This window comes from Engraulis encrasicolus, chromosome 14 (genome assembly GCF_034702125.1).
Source record: "Engraulis encrasicolus isolate BLACKSEA-1 chromosome 14, IST_EnEncr_1.0, whole genome shotgun sequence".
NCBI classification, from domain to species: Eukaryota; Metazoa; Chordata; class Actinopteri; order Clupeiformes; family Engraulidae; genus Engraulis; species Engraulis encrasicolus.
The window spans coordinates 49,120,696-49,131,610 of record NC_085870.1 but is presented as its reverse complement, the minus strand read 5'-3'; the positions used below and the strand labels follow the sequence as shown (position 1 = coordinate 49,131,610).

The following is a 10,915-nucleotide window of genomic DNA, read 5'->3' as shown; positions in this document are numbered from 1 at the left end:
TAGTATCATGTGCTAGTGTTGTACTTAGGCTACAACATACATTTACAGACAGACAGGGTAAATGCAATACCTCGTTTGAATGTGAAGATTGTCCACATCTCAAGATTCAGGACAAAAGCTAAAACGTACTTTTACGTTTACTTTTGAAACCTCTGGAAATAGACTAACAGACAGACAGGACCAATACAATACCTGGCCACAGCCACTAAAGGCAACCAGGTAATAGATTCAGAGGCCGAATGCCTCTGTGAACAGCTGTCTTTTGTTTTCAGATGCTTTCTGAGGACACTTGTGCAGGGGCTTGGCGGTATCATCAAAGGTCCTGTCCTGCGGGAATGTCAATCTGGTCAGTTAAACTGCACCGTGACCAATGTGTCTTTGAAGTGTGCCCTTGATGACACTACTAAAGAGACATGTCCATTACTGAGAGCAAGGCCAGAGTGATTTGTAGGTAAAGAGCTGGGATGTGGGCCCTATTCAAATATAGGAGGGAAATATCAGGCCAGCTGCTATTGTCATCCAGGTAAAATTTGATCTTTATTCTCCCAATATGACCACCATCTCACATTAGACATTACATATGAACATCATATAGTATTTGTCAGTTTCGGCACATTGCTGCTACATATTTTCTTCACTCTTTCACTGGCATCAACAACGCAGAGGAATACACTTCATTTCCTAACAGTCTCGAGCCTCGCAGCAGAACCGTCTCGAGCCTCGCAGCATCAGGACCGGACACCGGAGACCTGTTACAGGAAAGCGCGCGGCCATGCCGTGCCGTAGCGCGAGGAGGTCTCCAGCTCATCCATCTCGTGCTGGTTGGCCGTCACTGCATTCATTAAGGACCCCGTGCGCACATGCGGCACATGCGCAGATGGATGCCGGGGGGCTACATGGCGAAGGTGGTAAGTAAGCCCCCCGTCAAAATGAAACATGGACGTGGTCTCCAAACAGAATATGAAAACATTCTCATGCTAACGAGACACCCTCGCGGCGCACAACAAGGATGCGGTCAGCACGTGTGCAAGTGGTTGACAGAGACGGGGAGAGAGAGAGAGAGAGAGAGAGAGAGACGGTGCTCCTGGAGAACACACTAGAATAATAAACAGCATACGCACAGCTCACCTCCAAAGCCACAGACGATTATAGGCACACACACAGCTGATGTCCGCAGCTCACCAGTCAAGCAGTCCAGCTGTGTGTGTGTATGAGAGAGAGAGAGAGAGAGAGAGAGAGAGAGAGAGAGAGAGAGAGAGAGAGAGAGAGAGAGAGAGAGAGAGAGAGAGAGAGAGAGGATGTGTCAGTGTGTGTATAAACACTGTCATGTCCGACATGGCTCGGGCGAACATCCCCGAGGGCACAGAGTAGCCTACTCTCTCCTCTCAGGGTGTTCACGTGCGGCAGGCAGGGCAGCTCGTACTCACCGCGTGAGGGCTTCTTGGTGATGGCAACGGCGCTTGATGTGATGGTGTGTGTGCGCGCAGGCAGGTGCATCAGCTCGGTGATGGCGAGAAAAACGCCAGCAGCAGCGCGTGATCCAGATGTTAGGTGCTAAGTGGCGTCTGTGTGGCGGTGCGAAGCGAAGCGGTGTCCGTGACCGTGTGTGTATTTCCCTCCAAAGGGCTACCCCCGAGAGCAGGAGCTGCCAATGCCAAGAACACGGCACTGTCACACACTCAGCATCCGGTCTGCCCGGACCTCACATCATTAAAATTCACCAGCCGCGCGCTGTCACGTTCTGGCGACGCATCTTCCACAGACACCCCCATCTCTCTCTCTCTCTCTCTCTCTCTCTCTCTCTCTCTCTCTCTCTCTCTCTCTCTCTCTCTCTCTCTCTCTCTCTCTCTCTCTCTCTCTCTCTCTCTCTCTCTCACACACACACACACACACACCTCAGTGGAACCCAGCGCGATTCTCAGGCGCCATCAGCTGCGTCATACTCCCTGCACGAGCAGCTCCTGTTAGACGATAGCTCGTGAAACGCTCCTCTCCTCTTCAGTCTCATGTCGCCATTTTATGGGGTTTTTTTGTTTTTTTTGTTGTTTTTTTTTTTTGGGGGGGGGGGGGTTGCCGCGAACCTACTGTATGAGCAGCATGGGATGCTAACAGAGCAGCGCCGTTCCTACCGTTCCCGTAGCCCACCGACACCTCCGCGCTCACAATGGTGCAGCGTCACGCAATTCTCATCTCGATAGTCGGCAGGAGTCCAGCACGCTCATCCAACAGGCGATAAGCCGCCTGAAGCCCAGGTATTGAGACCGTGCAGCAGAAGTGGGACCCCCGACACACACCTCCTCTAGTGGGACATCCGGTCACACACACACACACACACACACACACGCACGCACGCACGCACGCACGCACGCACGCACACACACACACACACACACACACACACACACACACACACACACACAGCCACTTTGTGACCGGGGGTCCTAAAGGGTCTTGGCAAAGTGTGTGTTTTTACGACTACGCCACTGGTGGCCTTTCACCACCAGATATATTTGTATAACAATGGTTCTTAGACCAGGTTTAGCACAAGAGGGTTCCCACACGCAGGCAAGTGAGTGAATGACAGAGACATGAGTTCAGGTCAAAATAAATGTTAATATTTATTGAAACATAAACAAACAACAACAAAAAGAAACAGAAATATGCAGCTGATTAAATAAAATAAGGCTTGGCGCATCAGGGGTTAAGTTCAAAGGCTGCCACCCAGAATATGTGTATCAGATTACAGTTTTTCTCAATTGGTTTTGCACGTTTCTCACAACAGAATAATCATTCTCAAAACTTCTTGTTCAATTGTGACTTCCTGCCGTTACCTGTGCACATGGTAAAATACGTTTTTCATAGTTTTCAGCATTTAGCAAGTGCTTTCGTCCACCATGCAATGGTTGTGTACAATTCTCAGCTTTTTCGTACATTATCAATTGCTTTTGTCATATCACTCAAAAAGCTTTGTCACTGAATGCATGAAACTATCACACCCCCCAAAACATTTAGGCCCTAGGTCATAGTTTAAGTCTTGACATGCAAAATGATTTACCAAGCTGTCATAATGTGATAAGCACTGTATAATTTCCATTGGATTTTTGTCTATAAATGTGATCTGAATTTGTAAATTGATCACAGGTAAATGTTGACTCTCTCTAATCAAAGGCAGTATAAGGGATAGAGAAAACAGGCATACAATACAACAGTAGGCACTGTACTACATTACAGTTTTTCTCAATTGGTTTTGTACATTTCTCACAACAGAATAATGAATCTCAAAAGTCTTTGTTCAATTGTGACTTCCTGGTGTTACCTGTGCACATGGTCAAATCAGTTTCTCATTGTTTTCGGCATATAGCAAATGCTCTCGTCCACCATGCCATGGCTGTGTACAATTCTCAGTAACTTCATACATTATCAATTGCTTTTGTCATATCACTCAAAAAGCTTTGTCACCGAATGCTTGAAACTATCTCAATCTTATCGGATCAATGTAATATAAAGCCGAATTTACAACATTTCCCATCCAATCTAAACAACATTTCGCTTCAGAAAAGATCCTCAAGAGTGTACCATTCAATTGACAACATGAGAAATTGATTTGACTAGCTTGCCCATACACTATGACACAATGACTAACCATTCTGCTGGCGCTGATACGTTCATTGACACAAAAATTTGATTTTGAAAGACAAATAAGGGTTTTGAGCAACAGACTTGGTTTTGCAGGCTATCCACTGCGTTTTGCCATTTGTTAAAGCTGTTTTGAGAATGAATATTATGTTTTGCAAAATGCGAGTAAGATTCGAGAAATGTACAAAACCGATTGAGAAATACTGTATTACTCTTTGCCTCATGTGGCCTTTATAATTACGCTCCACGCAAAATTACAATATTTCCCTATAATTTCACAAGACAGTAAGTGCACTTTATACAGTATCAGTGTATTGTTTCAAATTTATTTTGCTTTACAGTTCTAGATTTTTTTCACATGGGCTTGCAAGACAAGTAAAAAGGGATGGTAGAGGCCGCATTTTGACACCTCAACCAGAGTTTGCTATTTTTCATGTTTTGCAATGAGAAAACCTATCAATAAATAGGTCATAGTCTAAATGTAGGCTATATCTAGGACAATCTTATCTGATCAATGTAATATAAAGTCGAATTTACAACATTTCCCATCCAATCTAAACAGCATTTTGCTTCAGAAAAGATCCTCAAGAGTGTACTATTCAATTGACAACATGACAAATCGATTTGACTAGCTTGTCCATACACGGACTACACTATGACACAATGACTAACCATTCTGCTGGCACTGATACGTTCATTGACACAAAAACTTGGGTTTTGAGCAAGAGACTTGGTTTTGCAGGTCATCCACGGTGTTTTGCCATTTGTTAAAGCTGTTTTGAGAATGAATATTATGTTTTGCAAATTGCGAGAGAGATTTGAGAAATGTACAAAACCAATTGAGAAATACTGTAACTATCGGCGTGTCGTTAAAGCACACAAAGGTGGCTAGGATACCTGTTCGGGGCACGACACTTATCAATGTAAGTAAGTAAGTAAGTAAGTAAGTAACTCTGTGTGTGTGTGTGTGTGTGTGTGTGTGTGTGTGTGTGTGTGTGTGTGTGTGTGTGTGTGTGTGTGTGTGTGTGTGTGTGTGTGTGTGTGTGCATGCATGCCTGTGTGTGTGTTTGTGTGCGTGTATGCGTGCATGTTCGTATGTGTGTACGTGTGTGTGTGTGTGCGTGTGTACATGCGTGTGTGTGGTTGCCAGGTTACCGAGCACGGCGAGGAAGACGGGGATGATGGCCCAGGGCGAGCTCCACTCCAGCTTGATGATGGGGGTCACGCGGCATCCGGAGCGGTTCAGGTTGGGCCGCATGTCGAAGGGGCACGTGTCACAGTTCAACTCGTCCAGCAGGAAGCGATAGCCGTTACACAACTCACAATGCCAACAGCACGGCACAACCTGCAATAGGCAGATGACACTAAGTAGACAGCACTTCATGTGTGTGTGTGTGTGTGTGTGTGTGTGTGTGTGTGTGTGTGTGTGTGTGTGTGTGTGTGTGTGTGTGTGTGTGTGTGTGTGTGTGTGTGTCATATTTGAAATCGTCCATTAGGAAACGGAAGCCATCAGCCAACTCACAATGCCAGCAGCACAGTATTCCCTGGAATAGATAGATAGATAGATAGATAGATAGATAGATAGATAGATAGATAGATAGATAGATAGATAGATAGATAGATAGATAGATAGATAGATAGATAGATAGATAGATATAGATAGATGACTTAGCAACCTGCTTCAATGATATTAGTAATTGGATGACCCAAAAAGTTCTAAAACTCAATCACAACAAAGCCACCCCATCATTACTTAAAAATATGAATCATTTTCAGTTCTCTATTCCAGACTGTTTCACCACCACTTCATCTTGCTGTTATCAGTCTTTCTCCTTTGAGTCCCATATTAAACACATCACCAAAACTGCGCTTTTCCAACTCAAAACCATCTCCAGACTCCGGCCCTCACTTACCCCTACCTCTGCTGAGACCCTCATTCACGCTTTCATAACCTCCAGATTGGACTATTGCAATGCCCTACTCACTGGTCTCCATGCAAAGTTGATTAACTGTCTACAATATATTCAGAACTCGGCAGCAAGACTACTTACACACACCAGACCCTGGCATCACAGTACACCTATCCTTCATCAAGTACACTGGCTTCCAATCCATTCATGAATCCAGTTCAAAATTCTCCTCCTCCACAAGGCCCAGCACAACCCACCTACTGTATATCACAAGTCTCTTCACGCCATACAATCCCAGCCGCACACTACGTTCCACTGACACACTCCTCCTTACCATCCCCTCCACACACCTGCCTGCGCACCATGGGCGACAGGGCATTCAGTGTTGTTGGTTGGCCCCAAGCTATGGAACGCACTCCCACTGTCAATTCGTCAATACACTTTCCACTTTTAAATCCAAGCTTAAAACGCACCTCTTCACTGTAGTATACTCATGGTTGCCGCGAGGGGGGAAAGGTGTTACAAATTCTAAGGGCCCGACAGCACTGTCAGGGCCCCAGGAAGGATGCTGATGACATAATTTGTCATTTTGGGGGTCCAATATTTGAATCTTTCATGGGGCCCAACATTTTTAGCAGCTCCCCATACTCATCACACCACTGACATGCACTTCCACTTCCTTTAATTATTACTTTACTTTCATTCTATTTTATACTACTTTATTCTTGTATAACTTTTTATTTTCATTTTTGTTTAATATTTTAATTATTCTCCTATTTTTATTTGTGTTGTATAAATTCATGGATGCTTTATCATTACTTTTTCTACTGTTATTACTCTGTTTTAATGTAAAATGACCATGGGTATCTTGAAAGGCGCTCAAAATCAAAATGCATTATTATTATTATTATTATTATAACTGATACTGTGAGATGCACATGGATTTTTATGGATTTTATTTATTTATTTATTTACTGTTAATATATCTTTTATTTTGTGGGCATTTGTGGGTTGCTAAACATAATCTCAATTTATTTATATATTGACAATAAAAGCACTACTCTACTCTACTCTAACTGTTTCTTTATCCTGAACACATTCTTGAATACTGTTTCTGCACATGTATGATTCTGGATTATTAGTCAGCATGTATACAGCCACTGAAAAGAATGCCTTGTTATTGAAATATTTATCTTATTATAATTTAGCAAGAACTCAATGTAACACTAAATGTAAATGAAGAAAGGGAAAAAATCACAAGTTTATTGCGAATTCATGTTTGAATGTTAAGCCCAGTCAATCCTGTTTGAAATATATTTCAGACAGGCATATGTTTTATTGATCACATTTAAAATAAGTTTTAATGCCAAACTGTGGGACTCTACTGACTTGCACACCAGCACTGTGAGAATTCTATATTAGAACATAGAATGTATATCACTATCTATGTATTAGAATCAAAACTATGACATCATGATTTAGAGGATTCTAATATGATGCAACAATGAAGATTCTTATTTGACTTCAAAGTAGAACTCCACTAGCTCATTTCATGTCAAGTAACCAAAAGAACAGCATCAAAGAGAACTTTCAACAGCAAATAACAAAGCTAACGGGGAATACCCCATTAAAAAAATGAAGATTGAAATTACAGAGATGGAGGACGTTGGAGAGGAGGAAATAGCGACATCTTGCTGCGCCTGCTTGACAGCTATCTTCTCCAGGTTCAGGAGCAGCAGGAAAAGGCGTGTCAATCAGCCCTCTGAAAATTACAGAGTTACCAGGGTCCTCAACCGCCTGAGAAGGAGGCTAAAAGAGAGGCAGGCCCAGACCCAGGCCGCACCTGAATCCAACCTCTCTGGGTCTCAGAAAGTCACCGAGACCAACCAGGCCACTGACACCAAAGATGGCAACCAGGTGATGGATGCGGCAACGCCTATTTGGTCTAAGTGGTTCATCACTCAGCAAAGGAGGAAGCTGGAGCGACAGGCTAAGGCTGCAAAGACAGCAGCATCAGAGTCGAGACTCCATAAGTCCCAGCCAGACCAGGCCACTGAGACCATTGAGACCCCCGAGGGGGTATGTACATAATCTGTACCTGATAAGATAAGATAGATCAAATAAGATAAAGCTTTATTGTCTGTAACACATGAAACTGAAAATTGTAATACCTGCTAAAAACATCTTATTTCCACTAGCTGTATACTGTTTAATCTGTAAAATGACACACTTCTGCTATGTGCACTTCTGATTAGATGCTGAACTGAACGATACCTAGGCCTAATAATAATAATATAACAATAATAATAACTAGTTGAAACTAATACAATTTAATATAATCTGATCTAATATAAAGGCAACCAAGACCATTGAGGTCCCCGAGGTCATTGAGGATAATGAGGGCCAGGAGGTGATGGCATCCGACCTCCCCAAGATGGCTGAGGAGGCAGCCCCTCAGGAGCCCATGGGATGCTGGGGGGACGTCCCGTCTACCCCTCTGGGTAAGCACATTAAGCACAGAAGCACAGATATAATGCATAATAATGATAGGCTAATCCTAATAATGTTTATGCAAAAGTTCAAGAATCTATGCACAGCTTCTATGTGCCGGTAAAAGCCACACACTTGACTTTGCTCATTTATTAGAGTGAACAGCACGTTTCCCCTCGACTGTTATTGAGTTCGCTCAGGAATTTATTTAGGCTACATGAAATATGAGAGTAAAGTGGGTCCTTGTCCGATAGCTTGATTTGTGTCTACTGTTTTAGAATAAAAGCTTCCATAAATGTAATGCAATGTGTGTTCTTCCTTTGAGAGACAACACTGGCTGCAATCAAACATGGCAGCCTGCCATTCTCATGTCTTTATGCGTTGTCTGAAATGATGTTTGTTGAACTCAACAGAGGATGCTGAGGCTACTGAGAAAGCAGAGGGAGAACAGGGCCTGATCGCAGAAGATGACCTGGACAGTGGTGAGTGGACAATCAACCCAGTTCTTTTCAGAAGGAGAAATGTCCAATCAGTGTTTTGCCTTCAAAACAAATCTGTGCCAGTCTTTATTTTACATTATTTAGGTATAAAGTTCAACAACATTATGTTATTTCTCTACACCATAGGATTATTTATGTGTATAGCATAAGTACATAATGTGTTGATAATATACTAAAAAGAAATTGTAAAATACCAAAATCTGCTTTGTGTTCTGTGCGTTTGGTAGTGAGTTCCTTAGATTTAAACTGCAGTGACCTGGACAGTTGTAAGTGTAAAATTAGTGCCGTATACTCAGCTATTTACTTACCGGTAGTTTAATTATCATTCAATCATCCACACATGAACTTGTGATCTTTCACATGACGATATACTGTATTCTGTGTTTTGGTAGTGAGCAGTACTCTGAAAGACCTTGTGATGGAGAAACAGTACAGCATGTATGGAGACCCGGACACCGGTGAGTGTAGATGGAGGGCCAGTACATTTGCAAATCACTTATTTGTTTATCCATATAAACTTTAGTGAGCACAACTAATCCATGAATAATTCAGAAATGTAAATTTATAATCCGTGTGTTGATGACGATATCAAAAAGAAAAACAACAACAAACAAAACTGTTTTGTGTTGTGGCAGTGAGCATCGTTTTCACCAGCTCAGAGTCAGACCTCAGTGAGCTGGACAGGCTCCAGTCACAAGATGACCTGGACACTCGTAAGTGTGGAAGTCATGTTGTAACCAATTGTAATTATTTGAAATTCATACAAATTCAGATTCATACAGGTTCAAACAATTCAATATGGACAACATGGACACAGTGTAGATAGAGTTTCCAATTAATTAGTGAATCACTTATTTGTTACTCTAAAGTGAACACAAATAATCCTTAGATATAGTTTTATACTGAATAATTAAAAAACAACAACGAAAACTGTTTTGTGTTGTGTGTGTTTGGCAGTGAGCATCACTTCCACCAGCTCAAACCTCAGTGGCCTGGACAGCCTCTTCCAGTCACAAGACGACCTGGACCTTCGTAAGTGTGGAAGTCATTCTGTAACCAGATGTAGGCTAATGGATTAATATTAGAGTGAAAGACTGAAAAACACTTTTGTAGTTATTTGAAATTCCTACAGATTCAGATTCATACAGGGTCAGACAATTCAATATGGAGGACAACCTGGGCACTAATCAGAGTAGATAGACTTGCCAGTAAATTAGTGAATCGCTTATTTTATTTATTATTATTGTTTATAACAAATTTTGTTCATCTATAAAGTGAACGTAAATAATCCATATTAGTAGATATAGTTTTATACTGAATAATTCAGAAATGTACATCTCTAATCCGTGTTCTGATGACGACGATGACAACAGCAACAGCAACAGCAACAACAACAACGACAACAAACAAAACTGTTTTCTGTTGTGTGTGTTTGGCAGTGAGCGTCGATTCCAGCAGCTCCAACCTCAGTGGCCTGGACAGCCTCTTCCAGTCACAAGACGACCTGGACACTCGTAAGTGTGGAAGTCATGTTGTAACCAAATGTAGACTAATGGTAGATTATAAGACTGAGACACTTAAGTAATTTATCGGAATTCATACCAATTTACTAGTTATTTGACAAGGTCCACACATAGCCTACAGTACAGTTACGCAGTTTATAATTGAGAATCATACATGTCTAATCTGTGTTTTGACAGGGAGTTAAACAAATATTTTGTATTCTGTGTTTGGTAGTGAGCAATGGTTCCAGCATTTCCAACCTTGGCCTAGAAGATCTGTTCAACATGGAGGAGGAGGTGAACCTGAACATGATGAACCAGGATGGACAGTCTGTGAAGCAGGAAGGGTCCACCATCACCCCCTGCCGAGCACTAGGAATGCTGCTACTCTGTGCTGGTGCAGTGGGGCTGGGCTTCATGCAGGCTTACATGCTTGGCTTTTAAGCCTGCCCAGTACACGCTTAGGTGAGTCAGATGTTGGTCTCATAAAATAGAAACTCAGATACATGTACTGATTTTCTATTTACTTCAGATGAAGTCTGTTTCAGACAAAAGTGATTTGAAAACCCTTTTTTTATTGTATATCTACATCACATTTTCTGTATATCTACATCAATGTGGAAAAGTTGTGGTGTTTATAAATGGATGAACATTCACTTTTGTGATTCCTCTTATTGTCCCTCTGTATGCAGGGTGGTTGAACCATATACTTGGATTTTTGGACTTATGAACTTGGATTTGGATTTGACTTACGGATATGGATTTGTGGAAGAATGGACATGATTTTTTTGGTGCCTACCCAGGCAATTACCCTGCAGCCGGCCCTACTGACCCTGAACTAACCATCCCCTGCAGCTGGCCCCTGGGACCGGCCCCT

At 42.3% G+C, this 10,915-nt stretch overlaps 1 protein-coding gene across 1 annotated transcript; it reads left to right on the top strand.

Annotated features, from left to right (window-relative positions):
- The first annotated feature begins 7,202 nt into the window (after positions 1-7,202).
- Positions 7,203-10,915, top strand: LOC134463507 (uncharacterized). Its single transcript, XM_063216703.1, has 9 exons — positions 7,203-7,625; positions 7,903-8,047; positions 8,450-8,518; positions 8,929-8,994; positions 9,172-9,249; positions 9,494-9,568; positions 9,976-10,050; positions 10,274-10,503; positions 10,731-10,915. The coding sequence occupies exons 1-8, from the start codon at positions 7,203-7,205 to the stop codon at positions 10,480-10,482; spliced, it is 1,140 nt and encodes a 379-aa protein (XP_063072773.1). The 3' UTR covers positions 10,483-10,503; positions 10,731-10,915.

What these genes read in the sequence shown, in the direction of transcription:
- LOC134463507 (XM_063216703.1), top strand. Translation starts at nt 7,203, where the DNA reads ATGGAGGACGTTGGAGAGGAGGAAATAGCGACATCTTGCTGCGCCTGC. An exon ending in CGTCCCGTCTACCCCTCTGG is followed by an intron (nt 8,048 to 8,449) that starts GTAAGCACATTA and finishes TGAACTCAACAG; the next exon opens with AGGATGCTGAGGCTACTGAG. An exon ending in ACAAGATGACCTGGACACTC is followed by an intron (nt 9,250 to 9,493) that starts GTAAGTGTGGAA and finishes TGTGTTTGGCAG; the next exon opens with TGAGCATCACTTCCACCAGC.